At 37.6% G+C, this 24,018-nt stretch overlaps 1 protein-coding gene across 6 annotated transcripts in view; it reads right to left on the reverse strand.

Moving 5' to 3' along the window:
• Positions 1-24,018, reverse strand: part of VPS13D (vacuolar protein sorting 13 homolog D) — a 107,535-nt gene that overhangs the window by 45,081 nt on the left and 38,436 nt on the right. For 4 of the 6 annotated variants that reach the window (XR_008746286.1, XM_055798764.1, XM_055798763.1 and 1 more), the window contains exons 37-62: positions 23,882-23,971; positions 22,751-22,891; positions 21,401-21,523; positions 20,680-20,754; positions 18,155-18,260; positions 17,696-17,848; positions 16,944-17,079; positions 15,897-15,944; positions 15,007-15,157; positions 14,159-14,369; positions 12,794-13,041; positions 11,934-12,125; positions 11,235-11,361; positions 10,184-10,326; positions 9,213-9,343; positions 8,791-8,966; positions 8,545-8,668; positions 7,475-7,710; positions 6,614-6,722; positions 5,806-5,963; positions 5,342-5,450; positions 3,289-3,468; positions 2,910-3,026; positions 2,420-2,569; positions 1,407-1,556; positions 465-561 (exon numbers count right to left, since the gene is read on the reverse strand). Coding sequence is in view for 5 of the 6 variants with exons in the window: in XM_055798764.1 (XP_055654739.1) it covers positions 465-561; positions 1,407-1,556; positions 2,420-2,569; positions 2,910-3,026; positions 3,289-3,468; positions 5,342-5,450; positions 5,806-5,963; positions 6,614-6,722; positions 7,475-7,710; positions 8,545-8,668; positions 8,791-8,966; positions 9,213-9,343; positions 10,184-10,326; positions 11,235-11,361; positions 11,934-12,125; positions 12,794-13,041; positions 14,159-14,369; positions 15,007-15,157; positions 15,897-15,944; positions 16,944-17,079; positions 17,696-17,848; positions 18,155-18,260; positions 20,680-20,754; positions 21,401-21,523; positions 22,751-22,891; positions 23,882-23,971 (3,681 nt within the window). In the remaining variant the exon portion in view is untranslated. The remainder of the gene's footprint in view (positions 1-464; positions 562-1,406; positions 1,557-2,419; positions 2,570-2,909; positions 3,027-3,288; positions 3,469-5,341; positions 5,451-5,805; positions 5,964-6,613; positions 6,723-7,474; positions 7,711-8,544; positions 8,669-8,790; positions 8,967-9,212; positions 9,344-10,183; positions 10,327-11,234; positions 11,362-11,933; positions 12,126-12,793; positions 13,042-14,158; positions 14,370-15,006; positions 15,158-15,896; positions 15,945-16,943; positions 17,080-17,695; positions 17,849-18,154; positions 18,261-20,679; positions 20,755-21,400; positions 21,524-22,750; positions 22,892-23,881; positions 23,972-24,018) is intronic. The other 2 variants (XM_055798766.1, XM_055798765.1) reach the window with 1 other exon arrangement.

A 24,018-nucleotide genomic window follows, 5' to 3' on the forward strand; every position in this document is an offset into this window, starting at 1 on the left:
GCTATGGATGCCACAACTAAAAGGTCAGACAGCCAAATGTTTCCTTCAGTTAAACAAGAGGAACTGCCCAAGGAACAAATGAACAGAGATCCCATTTCTAGCCTTGGGTTTAAATAAACAAGCATTACTAAACAATGAGGTTCGCTGCATTAATGACACAATTTCTTTTAGCCTAATGCAGATGAATCCAGATACAGGAACCTCAGATGAATATGGAACTGCTTCCCATGGAGGCTCAGCTCAGCCATCATGTACTGGACAACAGCATGCTGAAGACGGTACCGAGCACAGTACATCTGAACAGCTTTACAGGGGCCACCGAGACGTTAGCTTCCCAGCTCTCTATTCAGCAGCGGAAGCCTCCAAGGAGCTAAGAGTATCTAGGCATTTTGACCTTATTTTATATGTAAGATCATAATACTTCCGTATGCTGTAAAACTGGTCTTTGTAATTTTATACTATACCTGATTCAGACTGATCATAGCCAAAGAAACTCAACAGCTTCAGAAGGAGTTTCTCCTCAATTTGAACTGTGAACTTACGTGCAGTGATCATCAGATGCTAGGAAGATAAACAAGTCTCAGTTTACAGTATTAACGCTAGAAATATAATCCACGTAATCCATTAAACAGGACAATGTGTTCTACTCCAACAGAATATTTTCACTGGAATGGGTTTGTAGTGTAAGACTGACACCTTCAAAACGTCTTTGGTAGTTTTCTTCACATAAAGTTATCTACAACTGGTGATGACTGTTTCCATTTTTTGGGAGGCATTGTGTGTCATTACCTAATACTAACACTTCAGCATCTGATGCTTAGCTGTTTTCCAACACCAAGATCCATTCTTTTTGAAAACAGCACTGACATACACAGGTAAAGATTCCGAGTGAGAAAACAGGTCTTGATAACTAACTCCATTTTGCCCTCACAATGCATGCCACAGTTGGTGGATACATTTCCAGGCAACATTTCCGAACAGCTGCAGTACACAGAACAGGGTTTATGCTGCAAGATAACAGCTTATCAGAGAGAAGTAATAACCTTGTAAATGCTCACGAGAAATATAGCATAGATATTCTGGCTCACTATGCTACAATGGTACCTACCAATTCTGAGGGGAGAATAACTGGCTTGAAAAGTAAGGCCACAGATGTGAACAATCAAGGGTCTGGCCCAATTTGTTATATTTTTAACTATATTTATTATCCTGCTCCTCACTGTACCGTAGCTTTAAACACTATGAACATGAGAAGGTGGATATAGTGTCCTTTAAACGCCACTATTAATTCAACACAGTGTATTTCACAAATTATTGAATTCAGATTACTAGTGAAAATTAGGAACAGGAAGGGTCATTTAAACAGAGCAGCACCTGCATGGCACCATCACAAGACTGGGGTTTACCTTGTATATATCAGTCAGTGCATTCTTACTGGGAAATTTCATTGCATTTACTTGCACAGCAGGACCAGTCTCCACAGGTTCGTTTTCACTCATCTTAGGCGTGAGAAAGAGCATAAAAGGCTGTGTAGTGCCAATAAGCTGGTTGTCCACCTACAGAGTGTATAAGGACAACAACAAAATCTGAGCAGAAGACAACAGCAAAATCGATCCCACTTAACTGAGGACTTCAAAGCTTTCAGAAATACATGGTGCCTGAGCCAGAGAGACACTGAATATACTTGGTTATTGATCTCACTGAGATCATACTAAAAAGTAGTCAGAAATGTCCTCCCTTAAAAAAAATACTATTACAGATACCAACAAACAAAACTTGTAACAAAATTGCTACATCCTCTGTGACTTTTTCCTTTACAAAAAACAGCCAAAAATATTGCACAGGAGACTTAAGCTACTCCTGCATTTGACTGATGCATGTAAATATCCATTTATCTCATGTTATCTACATCAGTATCTACAATTCCCCTTCCAATAAAATCTTATATATTGGGAACAAATTCTAATAATTTAGAGGAGTTTTTTAGTAGAATAAAACCACTTTTTACACTCTTTCAGTTTAACTTGTGAATTCTGAATTGCAAAGACTGAACTCAAAACAAGTGTTAAGGCAGAACTGCAGAGTCAAACCCAAAATCTAGGTGGAAAAAATGTAATAGGTTTATACTTGTCTTGTCTGCCTATGATTCTATGATTTATACTGCAGTGCTACCAGCATTAGGACTCCTGCTTTCAATAGCTGCTTTTCCACTACGTAATGAAAGCATCAAGAACCAAGAACCAGGAAGGGAGAAAAATCTCAATCTCACCTGTTTACAAAATAAAGTAAGATTCTAACTTGCCTAACAGACAGATGGTATGAGATACAGTCGAAAACAAAGAAAATAAAGGAACACTGATGCTGACTGAACTTCTGCAGAAGATCCATGACCAAATAAATGTTTCAAAATGGTAAATACCTGTATGTCTTGCACACTAAGCTCTAGCACCTGACTTGTCGACAGTTGTGTGTAGTGGACATGAATTCTTGTGAGGCTCGCAAATACTAGCTCTTCAGGAACTTTGTTGACCAAAGACAACCCTATTCCACCTTCCAGTTTCACAAGCACCTGAGAAAATATTTGAAGAGGGAAAAAAAAAACCCCTAGTAACAAATCAACACTGAAAAAATCTGTGATACTGAATACATACTTCTGCAAAGAATTTATTTTCTTAGACTCATCTCTCCAAAGAGGCTGAGAAGCTAACTGACAATTAGTCGTCAAATAACAAGGTGTTAAGACATAATCCCAACTTTTAAGAATAAGGAGTTTTAGCAGGAAAATCTACAAGTTCATAACAAGAGGCCATCATGGGGAAAAGTTAACAATCAACCCCCCAACCCCCCCTTTAAAATCTAGAAAGGAAAATGAGAAATAAAAGAGACAGATACTAGTTGTAATAACTTACTTCTAATTCCTGCTCTGTATCTGGATTTTTTAACTTGTGTAGATCTTGTTCCGTAACTGGAAGTTCATCTCCTTCACTAGATAAACGATCATTTCTACGTTGGTTAAAATCCGTTATCTGATAAACAGATACATTACTGGAATGATCGCTTTCCTATTTATAAATCACAGCTATACTGTCCTACCTTACAAAGTTATCATTTTTAAACATAAGTACAACGAAAAATTTTGTTGTTATTATTTCTGTTTTATGATATTCTCCTCCCCCTTCATATAACTACAAAATTCTTCTTGCAAGAATTCAGAGATGCAATACAGAAAAAGGTATTTCAAGTACAAGCAAATAATGAGACTGGATTCTAGTTAATGAAGGACTTCACCTGTAGAACCCTAGTTGGCCCATCCGGGATGACTCTAACAGCTAGTACTCCTGACCCAGGCCTCATCTTTTGGTTTATGAACTGCTGTTCAGGTGGAACTGGCCCCAGAAGTTCAAGTGCAGTATCAGGACCAAGAACAACTTCTGCTCCATCATGCAGACCTAGTATTCCTCCCTTTGCCTGCAAAGAGAACAAAGAGTAAGGGGAGAGAAAAAAAAAAGCGATAGGTTAAAAGCTTCAGGTAACTTTACGTACAATGATTTAAAAGTGTATTTTACTTTCCTCTCCTTGCTCTTCAGAGCTAAAAGAAAAGCAGTCCAGCAGCATTTGACTTGATATTGCTAAAGCTTCTGGTAACTCGTGTTTAATCAGTTTGGCAGCTACAAGAAAAAGCCAAGATCAGTAATTAAGTATTCCCACTGCACGTTCAGAAACTGCAGATATCATACTGTGACTGAACATGGGAAGTCCTTCCTGAAAAAATTTTCAAAACGACATAAAAGCTGAACTCTGGATCTGCAGATCAGGATGTAAAACCTTACTGAGTCAACACCTTAAAACAGCAATGCAAGGCTTTTTTGGTTGCTTCAAACTGATAAGTAGTAACTTACTAAGCTACAGTAATTTGATCACAAAACGATCAATGCAACATCATGGAACTAAGTCAAATACTTCTCTCTAGATCTATTTTTTGGTATTAGAATTGAAACACAGCATCAAAGGTGACAAAGGAACACTACATTGCTGCTATCCCTACTGTATCTATCCTGGAGGCTGGAACCTTCTTTTATGGCTACTACATTCCTTTAAAATTAATCAGAACAGAACTACAAATACAGTCTTAAAAGGTTATTGTGAACCCCTAGGAGCATTTCCCATAATTTTCTTCTTTTCTTACATCAGAACAAGCATCTGAAACCTCAAAACTGGTTTTGGCAGGCTACTTCTAGTTTCACAGGGAACATGCATACTGTCCTGCTATTACACAGTGAGCAAAATGACCAAGATGCTGGTCTTCTGTCATTGCTGTCCTGTTTTAAGATGAAGAAATATCCAAAGCATGTGTTTTGGAAAAAACACCCCAACCAATGAATCACAATGAATTTAGAAGCAAGAAAAGAACAGGGGTGGGGGAGCTATCTCCAACAGGACATGAGGGTGTTCTAGCTGCAGAATTTTTTAAGTAGTAACATTCTGAACCCTACAGATCCATTCCAGATTCACTGTGTACATAAAAGACTGACTTTCATCACAAGAGTTAATGTATTCCCTATAAAGGTACTTTTTCCACTGAACTGAGGTCGTTTTCCATTGATGTAGCTGGCAGAATTTATTTTTCAAAATAAAACATTAGATAGAACATCATTATTTATTACAAACATACTTTCTATTTCAACAATATGCAGGATAACTTACTAAAATTTGTTTGTAAGCTATGGATAAATATGGTTGAAACACTTTTAAAAAGAAAGAAAAAAAGAGAATCAAAATTCTTTTGATGTTTAGTTCTCAAATTTGTAAAAGCAATCCAGGTTTCTGTGCCTACAAATTCTACCATCAGCAGGCAGAATTATCAAGCAGTTTGCAAGTGTTAGTTGTCTGCAAGCCAGTTTCCTGGAACACACAGAGCAAACAGTTCAAACTGCTTTTAAAATTCTAATTACTAAAATGTCAGAACCATGGTTCTGAGAAGTGCAAATCTTGACCTTCATCAGCGATACTGACACAATCTGCAGCTTTTTCACATCTGGTATGTGTGAGAATATCAAGGCCCTTATTTATCACTATACCGTCCATTTTCAACTATGATGTACTATTACCTTTCTGATTACTTATTTATAGTAAGTAATAGTGCAAGATATTAATTATTTGAAACTGGTAAGAAAGTTCAAACATGAATTTAAACCATACAAGCAGTTTGTGCAAGTCTGGTTTCCTCTGCATTCTGAACTTTGGCCTCAAAGCTTTTAGTTCACTTCAATACTAAGCCTAAATGACTCCATCATCTCTATCACAACAGCCAAAACAAGTTTAACATATGATCAGGACTGACCTGGACAACAAGTCCATGAATACCACAGGTCAGCTTTCCGTCACGGAAACTCCATGTCTGGGTAGTACTGCGCCGTCGATCAGGCTTTCTCAGCATCAGGGGCTCATACCTGCAAGGAAAGCATGTCACCCAGCACTGGAGAGGGTTACAACACAGTTTTACTCTGCAGATCTGTTGATGGTGAACACTCACTCTAATTTTCCTCAAGCAAATTCTCCTAATCTCACTTCTGAAGTGGTCTTTTAACAATCTGCTGCTGAAAATACATTAGCCATGCTTGTAAAAATTCTCCCAAGTCACAAAAGTGATCATGAGGTCCATTGACAAAGACAGATAAAAATCTAGCTTTTCCACATGTCTTCAAAATAGTTTCTTTCCTTACTCAGAGAATATCATGTTAAGTATGCTTTCAAAGACATGGTTAGAATATACATCAGGTTCCTGAGAAATTGTATTTGCAATACCTGTTATCCGTGACAGCTGCCAGGCCTGCAATATCTAAAATCATAGAAGAGTCCACAGACCGAGAAGGTTTATGGGGGTTATGAGGAACTGAAGAACCTTCATGGCAAAGCATTCCTGTGCCCATCATTCTCCAAAGCTGAGATCGTTTTCCTGGCTCCTGTTGCATAAAAACTCAACATTTAAATGAACACAGCAGCACAGAGCAGATACTTCTGTTCTGGTTTGCTATCAGATGCTTTGAATTATAATTCTTGGAAGGACTTGTATGTATTTATCTTCAGAGCCCTGAATTAGAATTAGGAACTAGTCTGTATAAAACCTTCTAATTCAGCTCTGATGTTCAACAGGTATACATCCTACATTAGCACTGTTAGATGCAGAGCTGCATTTACAAGCTATTTTTAATCTCGGCAATATTTAAATAGAGTTTCTATGTCTTAAGAGCTCCAGAAATAGAAGATTTTACTTACAAGGCAACCAAAAAGGAAGCATGCCCTACCTTGTAACTTCATTACAACATCCAACATTTAATTAACACTTGATTGTCTTAGAGGCGTTTACAACGTTCCTTACTACTTTTATTCAAACTTTCTTTTCTGTCACCCTTACCTCCATAAAAAAGTCTTATGTGGGAGCACCACCATTAATTCAAGCAGCCCAAATTGCAGTAACTTGTCACTTTCAACGGTGTCTGTGTCCAACCCTAGTTATCCTGAAAGTGTTTTTTATTTTTCCCTTCTCCCAGCATATGATTTTACTTCAGCACATAGCAACAGCATTTTAATAAAAACAAATGTGCCTTGGTACCTTCTTTTTCAGCACAACTCGCTGAGTCTTTGGAGAAACGTCAAGGACAAGCTCTGCATATGCAGCATCCTTATTCGAAGCAACTGGTCTTACACTTGGCTCCTGTGAACTAGAACACCAAGAAAACATCATCATGTTTATTCACAGAAGCTGCTGCTTCTGTAGTCTGAATCAGATCTGTACCAAAATCCAAGTGAGGAAGCTTATGCGTCTAATATAGCCGATCAGGCAAAAATTTGTATTGCCTTTTTTTTCCTCATTATTTTTGGAATCACCAGTGTAAGCTGTCAATTTGAGTACATTCTTAAAAGGGGCTTTGATTTCTCACTGCAGCTAGGAACTTCACAAGCAAAGCAGATGAATGCTGAAGAAAATTTTCTACCTTGTATTGAGGAAAGCGATAAGCAATGTATTAACCTCCCGTAGCTGTTTTCAATAGCATATATAGCAGTGCAAGGTTAAAATTCACAGGCATCTCATAAACAGGTATGCCCTGTAGTCAAGTTCCTTTATACATCAAGTGAAATTAAGCCCCCAGAGGTGACCCTAAACGTCCTTGCTCTCCCAAGATCAGACAGTGGGGTCACAGCAGATGCCATATGCCAAATCTTTCTCATTATGTGATAAAATAAATAATGGCAAGCTGCACCTATAGAGCCAAGTTACCACGACCAAACAAGGTAAGATACACAGCTTATAGACTCCTGAAATTTGGCATTTGTCTGTGAGCTATAAGGTTGACATAAGTTTAGCTGCATTTGAAAAATTTTCAAATGGCAACCATTAAGAGAATATTGATGTAAAGCCTGAAGAACACCATGAACATTCAAAGTATGTTCAACCTAATATATAAAGAATTACCCTGAGAAAGTATACGTAGCAGCAATATAGATGAAGTTTTCATAGTAAAGCTGCTTGCTATCTTCGAAGTCATTCATGCTGCAGACGATCTCTGAGGAGCCCGCCCCTTTAACTGTCAGCGTTACGAAAGGCGGCAGAATCGGTTCATCCCATGCGTAATCCAGAGAGGTCATGGGCTTCACTTCAGTGTACAGCCTTGGCTCGACAACACCGTGCTGATTGAAAACAATCGGGACCTGTAACGGTCATGAAAGAGGATGTGGTTTCATGCAGAAATTGTTAACCAGACAGATTTGTTGCTATCATTGTTCCTTTCTCAGGAGTTGATCACTGAAATGTGTTCAGCTCCCCTCCCCCCCGCCAATGGTTTCACATGCATTCTCTTCCATTCAGTCTCCATTAAAGATAGTCTCAAAGGGATGAGAAATGTCATCTTTGCTTTTATCTGCTGTCCGTAGTTCAAAATGTCTTTAGTCCTGTGGTAGGTAGCATCTCAAACCTCATCATCAAAATTAGGACTTGCCCAGTTCTATTTAACAGTTCAGTACCAAACAGAACGAGAACCAGTAAGTACGAACTGCTCCAGCTCTTGCTCTGATCACAAGGCAGTCAGTGCGTTACTGTTAAATGTGCAAAGTAAATTCTCTGGTTTTTATACTCGCTGACATGGAAGCCTGAAGACAGAGAGAAAGGAAGGGGCAGCAGCAGCCAAATTCTTTCTTTGAATTAACTTTGGGTTAGTCAAGTGTTGAAAAGAACACAGAGCAGATGACAAACTATCACCCTCGCACAATTTTCTCAACAGTAATAAGGCCCTTCCTTCTAAGACTTTTAACGTACTCATAAAAGCCACAATGTTAGCACTACTATTAAACAAGATAAAGTAGCTGAGTACTAACAACTTTTATTAAAACTTCAGAAAATTAGTATCTACACGAATACCTCTTGCCACAAATTTTTATTTCATTACACAAGCTAATCAGCTCCCTCATCTAACGAACACAAAAGAACTTTGCTTTTTAAACTAAAAAAATGAAAGAAAAATGTGGGGTTTTTTTTTCTTCTTTTACCTTGGAAAAATTGTCTATGCGGAAAGGTGGTGGTAACTGATCTGTGTCGCTGAACGCAATGCGGTATGTGGCTCCTTGAAGAGTAATTTCTACTCTTAAGAAGTAACATTTTCCCAAGGTGTCCCTGAACAAGAACAAACAATTACAAGAGCGGCAGGCTTCTGAGCTGCATTATCTGCAGTGTGAAATAGATGCTTCTATCAAAAAATAGAAGTATGCTACAGAACATTTATATATAATAGCTACCTCATATTAATATGGAATGAGTTGTTTTTGTTGACCTCAAAGCCCCCGGACCAAATGCAGTTTGGGACATCCATTAGTCTCACACATAATAGTTGATCGTAATCATTACGTGGCCAGTGGAACACGACGCTGGATCCAGGAAGGGTGGAGATATAGCCATCAGGATTGGACGTTCCCTAGTACAGAAATTGGAAAATACATACCCTATAGATATTTAAAAAACAGTATTATCTATATACCTCTCAAATATGTACCCAGTAATTAATTCAGTTAGGTGGATGCTGCTATTAGAATACGGAGAAAGATCCTCATAACTAGCCAACAATACCTTCAAGTATAATGTTTGTGTTCTTTTTGGTTGGAAGACGCTGTGACTAACTACAAGTATCATAATAACAAGTAACAAAAAGGATGCATCTTACCCGACCTCTGGCAAATTCCCGCTGAACAAAGGCAAGCTTGTAGCTTGATTTATTATCTAACAGGTAACGAGGCGCAAATGTTACCATGCATGTATCAATATAGCGGCCTCTGCCTTTTTTAACATCGATACCTAGTAATAAAAACAAGTTAAAACCAAAGCTGTTATTTACAAAAAAAACAAAAGACATCTGCCACAATATATTTCACATAACAAAAGTTTCTTTTCTTGGGTTCCTGAGACATGCTGTTTCTGCTGTAACACTGCCATATTTTGAAGCACCACTTTAAACACTAAACGTAATTTTATGTCATGTTACCCTCTGTTTCTCAAGTATAATTTAGAGATCATAAGCACTGAACATAAAAAAAACCAACCCAAACTATTTTCAATAACAAGTAAATCAATGCAAGTAATTATTCTACTTTTAAACATATGAAAAATTCCTCAAAAATCACTGTGGAGTAACTTCCAAACTGTCATTAAAAACTAAAAGCTTCCAAGGAATTTGTACTTTACATATGCTTGGAGTGCAAGGAAGACAGAAGTTGCACATCAGCCCAGAGAGGCACAAAGCAAAAGCCCCAGAAGGAGCACATGGCTGGGCAGTGACAGCACACAGACACTCAAAACAGCTGAAGACAGTAACGCCGTAGGATTTGTGTGCACTTAGCAGTAACAATCGGGGGGAATACACAGGAACAGAAAGGACAGTTTGCAAATGCAGTTATTAACACTCTATTTTTACATTTCATCAGTGAAATAACTGAAAACTGATTTTTAAGCTAATGAAATTAAATATAAAGACATAAAAATACTTAGAATACTATTTTTTGTTTAATAATTTTCTGCAGACCCTCAACAACCCTTTACAGCAGGGGAACGTGTTGTTATTGTTCCATTTCTGCTGTCACTGACATCATGTCTTACCAAGTTCTACAGTGTTTCTCCAACGTTCCTATCAACACATACCGATGTTATAAACGAGGCCTGGCCGGTTTCCATGCTGGATCACCTTCAGGGCTCTGACACCACTACCGCCATCCAGGGAGAAACCCTGGCACCAGCCCGGCATACCTTCAGGATGGATGCCTTTTCCAACCCGCATTGTACAACTACGGGCAAGAAGAAAACACAAAGATTTAGTCATTTAAATGAGGGATCAAATATCAACACGATACCGATGATCAAACACATACCCAGGTACAAAAAGAACGCCTGTGTATTAATATCAAAGCACTGAAGTCATGACAAATCTCTTCTTGAGTAATTCATTCTGCATTTATGCCATAAGCTCTTTTAACATATTGGTCAAGATTCAGTGACTATGTCAGGTAAAAAGCTTGGTAATTTTCAGACTGCTTAACCATGACAACATTTGTGTGTCTTTTTTCTTTGAAAGAAAAAAAATTCAAAGTTTTTGTGATAAATTTATCTGAAATGTTTTTGATCTTTGCTCAAATGAACAATTCTTAGATTTTAAATCATGTTCTTATTTCTAATTTTCATGGAAAAAGCAAGTTTTCTCCTTGATGCCAGTTAAAGTAGCTGAAAAGTTTCCTTTCCAAACCCCTTCCGTTTCCTTTTACGTCAGAATCACAACAGCTCTGCTGCATGGAGACTTTCTGCTGCTTCTCTATTAGTATTCAGAGTTTAGGATTAGGGATATGAAGCAGGTTTTTTTAGTGGTAGCAATGCAATTTACACAACTCGGTAAGTCTCTTCATAAAGGTTTTTGATTTTCTTAGAAACGAAGCATGAGTTCAAAACATGCAAAATAAAACCAAAGCAGCTCGCAGACACAACAGAATTAGCCAGCCAAGGAGTTTTCAGTAGGAAATGTCTAAAGATCCCATATGCTTATTTCAGTATTTAGAAACTTAAGAACTTAACAGGTCATTTTAACAGGGAAAGTCTTTTTCCTACATGATATTCATACTAATATTTCAGCACCCAAGCTCTGTGAATTACTTTCATACTTTGTAAGGCTCCTCCCGTCTGCTCTTCTTGCAGTATTACTTACAAGTTTGGCTGTTCTTTATCAGCGTAACAGAACAGAAGGGGGCTGAGGCTTCTAGCAAGCTCATGCTCTTCAAACTGACCTGCAGCATCTGTTTTTGCATTATCTTGTCTGAAGATAAGTGGTAATCCTTTAAGTAAACGCAGAAAAATGGAGTGTTAAACAACACTTCACCTTTGCACAAATGAAAATGAGAATGGTACAAACTACTTCAAATTAAGGAACAACCTGAAATAATCAGGCTGTAATAGCCATCAGTCTGCATGCATTCTCCCTCTCCATCTGCCTAACCTGCTCCAGGGAGCCTGCTCCATGCAGAAAGGGAGTTCTGGGACCTCTGAAAGTGCCAACAGACGCTAACGCAGAGTAACTGCAATTTAGACCTGTGGCTTTCTCGAGGCATTTCAAGCTCTTGAAAACCACAATTTTATGAGTGATCGAATCTATGCTGATTTTTGAATCTATGGTCATGGTTGAAGACCTGCACTACAGCAACTAAAATGTCTTAAGTTATCCAATATTCATCAAACAACAGCTGCTGGCACTGTGAAAAAAAGTAAAAAAAAAAATCCTGCTCCTTTTAATTCCTCTTAAGCAGTATTTAAAAGCTCTGTTTGACTAGAAAGCAAATCACAACACTGTGTGAAATCTTTATTTCCTAGCTCATGATTACAGCTATGAAAGAAAATACTGTAAACTTACCCGTTTTGTTGATTAACCAGTACGGTGCTGAAATTAGTATTTTTAGAGAACCTTCAGCACGACATATAATCCTTATGGTCAAATTTAGCAGTCGTTTGTTGACATCATACAATCGCATCCGCACCATATAGTTTTGTGTCCCAGGAGGAATCAACAGCTCTTTACAGATCGGGAAGTTTTCTAGCAATACGCCTACGAAAAGCAAACATCACCCCAAAGAAACATTAGTTTCTGAGAAGCATACAGGCTGGTGTTTTGCATGGCTTGATCTCCCTGAGTATTTCTTGTAGCTTACCCAGCCTAACTTCTAATTCTGCCCAGTGTAGTAACCTCTGACCTCATGAAGAAATACCTCAATTTAAGTCACAAACAACAACAAAAAAAAACCTTCTGTAAAATACCCTGTGTAGGGCTAATTACTGCCTTTGGCGTCAGATGTCCAGCCAGTGTTGAGTAATTCCACACACGCTTCTCAACACGAACTTTTTCTGTCAGAAAGAAAACAGCAAAACCACCCAAAATGCTGGGAACTTATCTGATTTATTCCCTTCTTCATCACTGTTCTCTCAACTTTCCACTGTTTCCACTCTCAGGAAAACGAGAGAACAGCTGAATAAGGAACAGATCAAGACAGCTGACAGATTTGGGGGAATGATGGCAATTTATAGTTGGCTTTTTTGGATGTGAGCACTTGGTTGTGTTAACTATAAGAAGCCCTGTAACCCAATGAAATATTCATATAAATGCTTTCAATTTTTACATTTTTCCCTTCTTGCACATAGTTCCTTGTACAAGGAACTAGTTATATTGAGATACTCCTCTAGGAGGATCAGAAAGAGGTATCTGAAGAAGGACCTTACCAAGTTCAATGTTCTGAGAAGTATCAGCTGTGTGCAACGCTGCCTCTTTGCCAGGTTTTAACGTCCCATTAATTGGCATTCCTTTAACATAGAACTCGAGTTCACAAGGTAGCAAGTTACAGATTACCACCGTCGGCAATAGATAAATAGTATGCCCAGGCTGTCTGAAAATTTGTTTAGCACTGTCAGAAAATATGTTGGAAGGCATGTAATCCGGGTAATTTTCTTTCTTTATAGCCACACAAAACCTGTGAAGGCAGACATATGTGAGACATCAAAGAGCTTGTCAGAATAATCGAACCCTGTCTTTGTGTAATGGACTAAATCACACAACATGCTGTAATTGCAGGACTGATATCAAAAAAAGTGTTTAGAATTGTTCTCCACATAATCACTTCGGAGTCTGATTATAAAGTATTCTGTATTTGTGCCTAACATTAAGACAACAGGAGTTTCCCAAAGAATTTAGTCACTCAAACTTCACCTGTTCAGAGACCTAATAGAAAATGGCTTTTACAGATTACCAACTTTAAAACCAACTTCCATAAACTTGCAAACACATGTTATGCACTATTACCAAAAAGATATTTTAACTATTGAAGTAAATTATAATCATGTTCTCAAACATAAATGCTGAACATGTCCTTCCTTCCAATAGACAGAGCCTTGCTTTGGCCACCTGACACTTCAGTTTTTCATTAGTTAAGGTAAAAAGTTGAGTAAATAAACCTTAATTTTAAATTTGTTAATTTTCCTCCCTGTTGATACATTCAAACCCAGCATATTAAAAAATGAACTACGGAACACATAGTGGTAACTATTATAGTGTGCAAAGGTCATTTCCTGAAACAACTTCCATAATCTCTATTCTAGTATTACTCAAACTGAAAGCATCTCTAAATCCATTGTATCAGGCAACTACAAAATTCCACTAAGTCCTCACTATGCAGCAGCATTTTTGGGCTGAGAACAGAGTACAGGACATTCAGGAAAAAGAATATTTGCGAACACACTATGGCAAGCCACTCATTATTCTCCGTGACACAGACTAGCTAACTTAACATGAATACACATTCTATTTTCTACCCTTTCCTTTTTTACAATAAATATTAACAGTGTGCTTGCTCTGTATTCTTAGACATTTGCTAACAGGCACTGTCAAAGGGGCTTCAAGGAGCCCTACAGATGTACAGCAGCTATGCTTCAATGCTTTCTGGTTATTCAACAGAAGAAACAAAACATCCCATGAAGCTGCAGAAGCTTTCAACTCTCAAGTATTTTCTTTCCTGTTACTTACTTTCACAGTATTTCATTTATCAGAAGAAGATAACACAGTTTACAGCAAAATAATTAGGTCTTTCTTACCTGAAAAATCGGCTATTTTCAGATTCCATTGAATGACACTCTCGCTTACTGCTACATACTTCTGTTGTCTTTTGAACATTAGTCCAATGAATCGGAGCCTTACAGAAAAAGACTCCCATTCCTTTTGGCCTGGCTTGCAAATGCCAAGAGGTAAGATGTAATGGGATAGCAAAGGAATCTCCTGGCATAACTGCTGGAAGAACTACAGGTTCTGCAACCAAAAAAGAAAACGCACATATCAAAACAGGCCCCTTTACTAAAAAGCATAAAATTTTCAAATAGTAAATCTCTAATTTTTGAAGCAACACGTTTCATTTTAACATAAAACACTAGCTACTTTATATATGTTTCAAACACCAACTAGTTTTTTTAAGCCCTAATAACAGTCTGGCAGCAGACAAATTTACGTGTGTAAATGTGAAACTGGACACAGACTAAAAGCTTGCTGGAATTCAAATTCTTGTTCCTTGAATGCTTTAGTGAAAATGCTTATTTCAAAAAGACTTCATTCATTATATTTTGGGTACATTACCAGCGTATCACTGTATTTCTAGACTGCACCTTTGCATGCTAACACCTGAAACCTTCTACACTACTGCTAAAAGATAAAACATGCTACACACAGAAATAAGATTCAGTCTTTCGTCTCAGCTTTTCCTGTTTACCTGAACAATAAGCAAAAATCCTAGTGGGTTCTCTAGCTTACCTTGCTGATCACTTTCTTCTTAACACTACCTATTTCCCCTCCAGGGAGGTCTACTTTGTAGTCAATTGTTACAGAGAGTGGTGAATCTTCTCAGGGAGGAAGCTAAAGATTCCCCAGTGTGGAAGAAATCGACACCACTTACTGTCAGGTGCGGAAGGACTGTCTAGTCTTAGTTCCATTGGCATTTCCAGCTTGTTCTTCACTATCAAGGCTGAGCGCACTGTTATCACTTTCCGAGCACTACCTTCCATGGTAACTTCAAATACCACACGAACTGGAGGCAATGAAGAAAACTGGAAGATATTTAAAAGCATTAAAAAGCTCAGGTAATGATTATATCTACAAGAGGGACACCTCAATTTTAAAGCAGTAACTGCTGGAGTGAAAACTTGCCAACTGAGTCCAACCATATGCAACACCTAAAGTATATACAGTTTCATAATAATGACTTATAATCCTGTTCCTCCTCCTCAAAACACAGTAAAACTAACTATGAAAATGCAATTCTAAACACGACAAACTCCATTATCTTTTTCAAAACGATGCAAGTTCAATAAGAGCAATACAGATCCTACAAGAACACTTTGTACACTACACTATTACCTTATTTTACAAATTCACGGAGTTTGAATTTCAAGCCTCATGTAATTAAGTCACTCATCATTCCTATCTGTCAAAACTAAAAAAATAAGGTGGAGCTTTCTTAAGATAGTCATACTTTCTTCACTCTTAGCTGGTTTATGTCCTACATTACACAAAGTTATTGCCACTTCAGTCCTGAGAAGCACATTTTATATGGGTTCACATGCTGGAATTCACATACTGGAATTTAAGACCCATTCTTCAACCAAACATTTACGCTGGTGAGAATGGTAAGTCATGTTACATACTTGTTCTGATTTGAAAGTTTGTTTTGTTTGCTTGACTTTTGTTTCCTTTCTATTGAAAAGGTTCTTAGAAGGATGTAAAAGCCAGTTCACTTGTCAAATTATGCTAGTAAGTAGCTCTAGAAAGATGAAAACATATACTCACGTAGACTTGTGGATGTATTATATTTGTTCTACTTATTGGGCTTCCAAGCTGGGAGAAGAGTAAACAAGAAAGTTAAAGTTGTTCAGCTTTTAAGGTATTACTTTCAGTAACACAGAACGTTACTACAGAAGAATAAACTAAGTTCTTTCATCACTTTGTGGTTCTGATCTTCAATACAGCTTGGAAAACACATCAGAACTATATTAGCAAAACCTATTTGTAATACTTCAAAAAGACATCAAGCTGAAGGAAGAAGGTTTGTTGAAAAAAAGAAAAAAGCTACAGAAGATGTTCCTGAACAGGAATTCCCATTATTTGCATCCTTTCCCTTCAAGAATCTAGTTGCACAGAGAGACAATGCTTTTTATGCTTCAATACACAAACATCAAAAACAATTCAAATAAAAGACTACTGGCTCTTGTCATCATGAAATTAAATTCTAATCCTGTTTTATAACAAAAAGATCTCAACTTCCAGTTTCTCAAACGATCAAACATCTTCAGTAGCTAGTCTCAAAACTTAACTAGTTTTGAAATCTACACTATCACTTTTATCATTAAGACTCAACCACCAACTGCCAGCCTGCTGATTATTACAATTGCATTTTTCCTTCATGACAAGTATATTTTGTCTAAGCAGCCACATATTTCAACAATCTCTAGGCTTACAGGAAACTGTCAGTGGTGTTTATTTTAAGTAAATTCAACACATGAAAAGCATTCCTGCAATGGAAAAAATAAAAATAGCCACTGAAATGCTGGGCTGATTTAAAGCTCAGTTTCTGTGAGTCCATGACACTGTCACCAATATCTTAGTTCTGTCATTGGAAGCTCTGACTGCTAAGCACAGACTAACTGCTGGCTACTCTGTCTGTGGTTTTGTTACGTATAAAAATGCCAGTTAGGAACCCAGCACCCCTAAACTCTCCCAATTCAAGCTAACTGGAAAGAGGACAACCTCATACAGCAGCTGCTTTAAAATCTTGGAGACATCCTTACTCTCAAATTACATATTCTATTAAAACTAACACTCAAAATCAGAACTTACAGTGGAAGAGGATGAGTTCTTATCTGGAGCAGCATATCGAAAAAACGTTCCAACTTTGTCTACAGACACTGGACTGACTTCTTCCCAGCCATTTACTCGCACTTGCAACTGATGAATTCGTAGATCATGCGTGTGCCTACCAGGTTAGTACAAGTTAAATTACTCTTAAGCACTATTACATAGTGTAAGCACCAAACAGTTCAAACCAAAAACATTCTCTAGATTCTGAAAAAAAGAATCCAAGGCATTATAAAAAAAGTCTCCAGAGGTTTTCCATCTCATGGATAAAGACCTGATTTTACATCCATTTGTTCCACCTTCCCTAATGAACACAGAGAACTACAACTATGTCATACAGACAAAAATAAAAGCATGCTCCATATTTGTTAAGAAATTCTTCTAGTTCTTAACACTGATGGCACTTATGCTAAAATGACCAACACTGCCCCCACATCCTTTAGAATAAAGAACGTATGATTTGTAATTGAGGTCCCTATGTCTTTCTAAAAGCTTATGATGATCCACCTCATATCTAGGAACAGCTGCCACCAGTAGCAATATATGCTGCTTACTAAACAACTGGTAATTTCACTCTATACATGAGTTTTAAATATTGAAAACTGAAACATTAACAGGAGATTTAAAAAAATATCCACTTTTTATTTAACATCTGCTGAAGTCCCCATAACTATGATCCTAGGAGTTCCATATACGAGTCTGTCAAAACGTATCTCTCAGCCTGGTCCCTTCACCTGTGTCTGAGTTTCCCTCTGGCTTCAAATTCAAATGGAATCTCTTCCCCAGTGATAACTTCTTGCCATTCACTGACATTATGGGCATCATCTAGCAATGTCCCATTTTCCTCAGGAACAACACCTGGACTCCCGCTGTGAGACAGTGCAGCCCTGTGAAGAGAATCCCAACATTTTTCAAACTGACAAAACGACTACTGCAAGTAACAAGTGCTGTTTAGACTGCCTCAGTCTACCGAAGTCCTGCAGCAAACATATCTACATCATGAATGGATCTGACTGTTATCTTTTTTTAGTAGTAAAACTATCTTGCTGTCAAAGAAAAGGCTCTTAACTAAGCAAGACTGGGAGTTGCCTACATTTCTCTGCAAGGAAACCAAAGCACTGAAAACAACAGGGTTTGGCTGATGTGTTAGAGAAGCCAAATACTGTCAAAGTGATCCCACAACAGCTTCTTACCGGGTGGGTGTTGTAGTTAGGGTAGCAAACCACAGAGTGCATCCAGTATGATTTCTTAGAGCAAACGGAACAAATGGTTGCCTACGTTTTGGAGTCTTCATTTCAGCTATAAAACAGAATAAATATTTGTCTAAATGTTTACGAGAGAAGCATTTACCAGATGCTAATGCAGGGTGAGATACAATGGCTGCAGAACCACAATCTGCATTAACTAAAAAACAGATCGAAGAAATAGGTAGGGTAATAGATTACTAAAAACATTAAAAAATTCAGTGACTATTACAGAAATGGTACAAAGCAAACAAAGTCTTCCCTTACATCAAGTTCCCCAGGAACTGATTTTTAACCTAAATGTTCTTTTGTTTCTTCATATCAAGTGTTATACCACACCTTCAGTTACAACTAACATGTAGAAAACCTAACCAAAACCCCAGTCACAATCAGTAACTTTTTACGTACATCCAAATGCTCATAAAGTGTTAAACACATATTCACTTATAGTTAAGATTTATGCTCTATTTAACATGATGAATACAGGATTATTCAGTACCCAGTACCCTCTTTGAATGGAACTTTTATCCTTAAAGACTGAACAAGTAGCAATATCTTCCAATATGGTATAAAGCCCATTAAAACAAAGTATGAAAAATGATTTGAAAGCAACCAGAGGTAATCTGGTTTTGTTGAAATGCTGGGACAGCAAAACCCCAGACAAAGAAACTTCACCTAACAAGTCTGACTTTTTTCAAGTATGCATACAAGTACACAAGTGTTACTCTGATCTTCCATGCTGCAGTACACTGTATCTGTGGAAATACTTACCATGTCTGGACACAAGAAAACCCTGTCAAACTCCAGTAACTTACAAAGGAAGGCAAGTGGCTGCTACCTAAATACATATATCTTCTTGTATGAGAGAAGGAGAAAGACGGTGCACACAGTGACAAGCTGCTTAAAGGAAAGGTAAGACAGAAATGAAACCTATTCCACAGAATTTGTCTGCAGTCACTCCAAAGGCTGACTGATACCAGTTCATGCACTTTGTGTTCTGAGACCCATTCATCCCTCCGCAACAAGTCTCTAACCAAGAGTAACTTAAGCACAGGTTTAGAGAGGCAAGAAGGGATAGTGCAGGGTGGGTAGGTAAGTTTATGAAGGAGTTACTGATGATGGCATACAACTTTCTTCCACATCAACGACACCAAATTCCTGCATACCTTACGTTGTCAGTGGAGACTTAAATCTGATCTCTCTAAAACTTACAGAGAAAGTTCTTTCCAATTAAATAGCAAGAAGATTTAATTCTTGAAAATTAAAACCCTGACTTTTGCCAACTGCAAACAAACCAATCTTTTTAGTGTTGAACTTTAGTTTATACAGTCTTTTGGCTAGACCAGGTTCGACAGAATTACAGACCAGAAGCCACACAAACTTTTGCTCTGGCATTAATTAATTGCCAATTTATTTTTTTAGATTTTTAAAAAAATTGTTTTTGGGACTATGGCCTGGATTTTCTAAAGAAAACTTAATGTAAGAGTTGTATTTTGAGACTCCTGCCTGAAAATAAAGGCCACTCTTACAAGGTCACAATTATTTTAGTAATTAGTTGCAATACCTACTAAAAGCCAAGCAATAAATATTGGAGAGCTTTTGTTTGATTGATTTTTTTCCCCACAAAAAAACCCCACCGCACCTTCCTGAAAAGTACCTCAGAAAAAGAAATCCTTCTATCATTTTCTGGTTTGGGTTTTTTTTTTTTAAACATCTATGAACTCTCTGCAGCCACTCCAAGAAAATGTTTCTAAGGGGCAGCCTGAATGGGCCACAGACGTAGGTTTATAGAAGCTTTCTGTCCTCCCATTCAGCAGCTTTTCTGCAGGGGCAATACATTTATTAAGTGTGCTATTGCATCTTCCATAGTGTCAAAAATTAAAGAATCTTAAACTGCATGGTTTTGCCCGAAGACTGTACTGTCAAATATAAAGCAAACAAATTAACAAGATATTTATTAGGAATGCCTTACTACTTAAGCCTTATTCAGAACAAGACTGCTCCTTGTGAAGGCATCTAAGAGTTTTAAGTAGCTAAATACACATGCTGAATCAAGTACAAGTACATATAGTGAACATAATGTGGGATATTTTTTAAAATATAAAATAAAATCTTGTGATTTTATTATGCTATTTTTAATGACCCTTTACAGTCTCTCTAGAAAAGGGACACTGAGCAGTCAACAATTCATACGACCTTCCTCAAAAACAGTCTTCCTACACAGGATTAGTTACACTTCTCCCTTCTTTCCTGAAGGGCCCAGAGAGGAACATAAGAGATGCTGAACTACTAAGTTAAGAAGCTTAAAATCAAAGTAGCTGTTACATTGTCTGGTTTGGGGTTTTTTGTTTCTTTGTTTGTTTTTAATACAGAGGCCAATCTACCAGCAAGTCACATACACAACACAGCATTTATTATACAAGAGCCCTCCAAAGAAGAAAAAAGCCTTTTTGTCTCTCTCTGCTATACAGTACCTCTAGCATAGATCTGATGCTCTAGGTTAGTCAAACTGGCTGTACTCCTAGTTCTAAGGTAGACAAGAGGAAGGCCTGGCAGACAGGAAAGACAAAGTTAGCTGGCAAGAAAAACACACAAATACAGGTAGACTCTTCCCCATCATGCATCAGGAAAGATACAGACAGCCGGCATCACGCAATCAGTCTTGGAGTCTCCAACCCAGCTGCTTAACTGCGCTGGCATTTGAATTGCTAACATTTCTTCCAGAAGTAATAATGGAAGAAAAGAAGCTGAAAAGACCTGCCACATATCAAAAGCTGTCACTTAGAGAATTGTTTCACGAATGTAACAGCATTCTTTCCAGAAACTCATTAGAAATGTACAGAAAGAAAGTACAGAAAGAGAAAGATCACGTCTGAACTGCACGCACCCTAAAGTCGACATTCTTATTTAATCTTTGACAGGATAGTCACTCATTAACTTTGAAAGTGTGACCAAAAAAAGGAAGCAGAACTAGCAGTGCAAAGTTCTCACTCAAAGCTAAGCAGCCAGAAAGGTTTTTGTTTTTAAAGAATTGAACACAATTGAACAGAACATAGCATTTTTGCCTTTTTTGCCAAATACCTCTAACAACTCATTGTACGCCATGGAGACCCAATACTTATGTTTGTAATACATTAGACTGGTGACTGTATGTGTCAGGACTGTTTCAAATAGTGTGATTAATGAATATCATACTCTGCCCAAAACACGGTGGATCCACTGAAGAACCCATCCAGTCTTCTGAACTGATTAAATTCACTTCTTTGTCCTGTTTGCAGTAATCTTCCATCCATGACTGTTTGGTACACGTATATTGTTCTAGAGGAATATAAGCACAGACAGTAAATGCCTCCAAGGTGAAAGTAAAGAAAGTAATTTAAAAGTACGTTAAATTCATAACACTGAAGTTACTGCTCTTCAATGGCAAAAGTTTTACTTCACTGCTTTTTCTATGAGCCACTTACATAAGTTAAAGACAAACAACAGCTCATGAAATCACAGCAGTATCTTCAAAACCAAATATTTTTATATTCTTAAGATATTTTTTTAAAAAAACTTTCAGTGGAATTCCATGTTCTTAAGACACTCCTGTGGCAATATAAAAGCTCTCCCTGAGAAGGCCATTAACCTTAAATATTTTCAGGTCAGAAGCAGTTTCTGATTTATTTTTTTTTCTTTTTAAGAGGTACATGCACATTCCTGCATAAATATCAAGACACACCGGAGTCCTCTGGCACAGTATTAGCCATAAACTAGTCTTACTACTTGTTACCGCTAGTATAAAAAGCATCATGGAAACTCTTAGGAATCATTGATTTGCTTCTTTTCCTCCCACCGTGGCTCCCTCTTTCTGCCAACCCCACAAGCCTTGTGGGAGAAAGGAACAAATATTCAAGGAACAAGGAAGGCTCTTCTGTTACGTTTGCAAGCTCCGGTGTTTATATTTTTTTACTGTGACCACCAAATTATTCAGATTTGCATACAGAATAAGCAACAGTTTTTCTAGGAAATGCACACAATCATCATCGCACAACACAGAAGCTTACATAAAGTCTGAGTTAATGATGAACAAAATATTTTGATTTCCTGAAGTGGGAATTGACAGCTCAGGTTGTCAGAGACTGCAAAACTGAAATAAGTAGCTCCTCACTACACCTGTCAATGTACTGAAAAATGACAAGCTTATCAAAATATTTTTAAGTACTGTAAAGTATGGAAAGCTTTAGATGAAAGCCTGCTTCTGATTAAAAATGAATTTCAAATAACATATGAATTTTATAGAATTCATATGACAGAGAAAGAATTCCTACTAACCTCTAAAATATGTAGCTCATGTCTTTACACTTCCACAATATCTGATAAAATACAGGCTGCCTAAATGCACACCTGTGTACAATATCATGTGAAGTATGTAGGGATTTGTGCCAAGTCTCCCCTCCCTCCAACTATGGGACAGCAGCAGGACTCAATTAGAGAAGTCTGTCATTTTCAGTACAGTGAAAGTCAGACCGTGTAGTGGTGCTCTCAGGGAATACTCCTACATACCTAGGAAGACAGAGGTGATGTTTATATCCAAACGATGTTTAGCTTTCACTTCCAGCTTCAGTCGGGAAGGGTGGAGGCGGCTCGAAGCTTGTTGCTGCCAAGAAACTGAACACGACCACGGCTCAATAAACGGCTCCCAGCCTGAGAACAAACAGAAAACGTCACATGGATTACAGATTTGAAGGCCACATTGGAATGCTGTTTACATATCTAAGAATTTAATAATACAGCTTTAATAATGAGGTCCTTTGCTTCCAGTCTGTGTTCAAAATGAACTTGTAAGCCCACAGATTTAATTCACTAGCTAATACAAAGTTGCTCCAGCCCCTCCATCTGAACCAGTGCATACTGTATGTATGGTCCTGCAGAAATATCTTACTCTGAGGAAAGCATTAGAAGGCAATTACAGCTTCACACTGAAGTTAGCTGGAACTAATTTCTCTGAAACAGTTTTGAAAATTATTTTCACACAATTATACGTATGTTGGCCTACTATTATCACAAAAGACAAAGGTCTAAAAGCTATTTTAAAAAAACACCCTATGTATTTTTATTTTTAAAAAAACCCTACCTTTTTATTGACAGAAAATTTCTAAGTTTGTGTCACCAATTTTGTAACAGAAAATTTAGCTTCTAAATTCAGAGAAAACACAGAAACAGATCATTTCTTTTGTCAGTGTCTGACCTGTATTGAGGTATAACTTGCTTTTTTATATATGAAAACATAAATGACGGTTGTCTTTCTTAATCTGTTCTCCTCAGCCTAATCACCTGCCCTCATGTGCTTTTCCTTCCTGAAACAACTGCATGCATCAAACCAATTAAATACTAAAAAAAAAGAAGTGAATACAGACACAGATAGTTATGTAACCTTTTCATGCCGTTACATTTGAAAATTTCAAAGCAACTTTCATATCCGTAATGTCTCTACTTTCCATGTCCCTCCATCTGATATCAAGTTAGAATATCTTGTCTAGGATCACACGTTCTCACACACCCCAACAGTCATCCTGTCTGTCACCTTCCCTTATATGTATTTCAAATCTGGTGAATTTCAGCCTACTGTAGTAGCCAAGGCTTTTTTCTTAAACTTAAACAAAGAAAAACAACCTCTACCCCCCAGTATCTCACCTGAAAGCTCACGATTGTAGTAATCTCCAGAGAGGGTAAAATCAGCATAGCCTTCAGGGTTGGCTCTCAAATGTTGGAGAAAATTCAAGCCTGGGGAGGGGGGGAAGTGAATGTTATACTAATGCAAACCAATCAAC

Source organism: Falco peregrinus, chromosome 3 (genome assembly GCF_023634155.1).
Source record: "Falco peregrinus isolate bFalPer1 chromosome 3, bFalPer1.pri, whole genome shotgun sequence".
Taxonomy (NCBI): domain Eukaryota; kingdom Metazoa; phylum Chordata; class Aves; order Falconiformes; family Falconidae; genus Falco; species Falco peregrinus.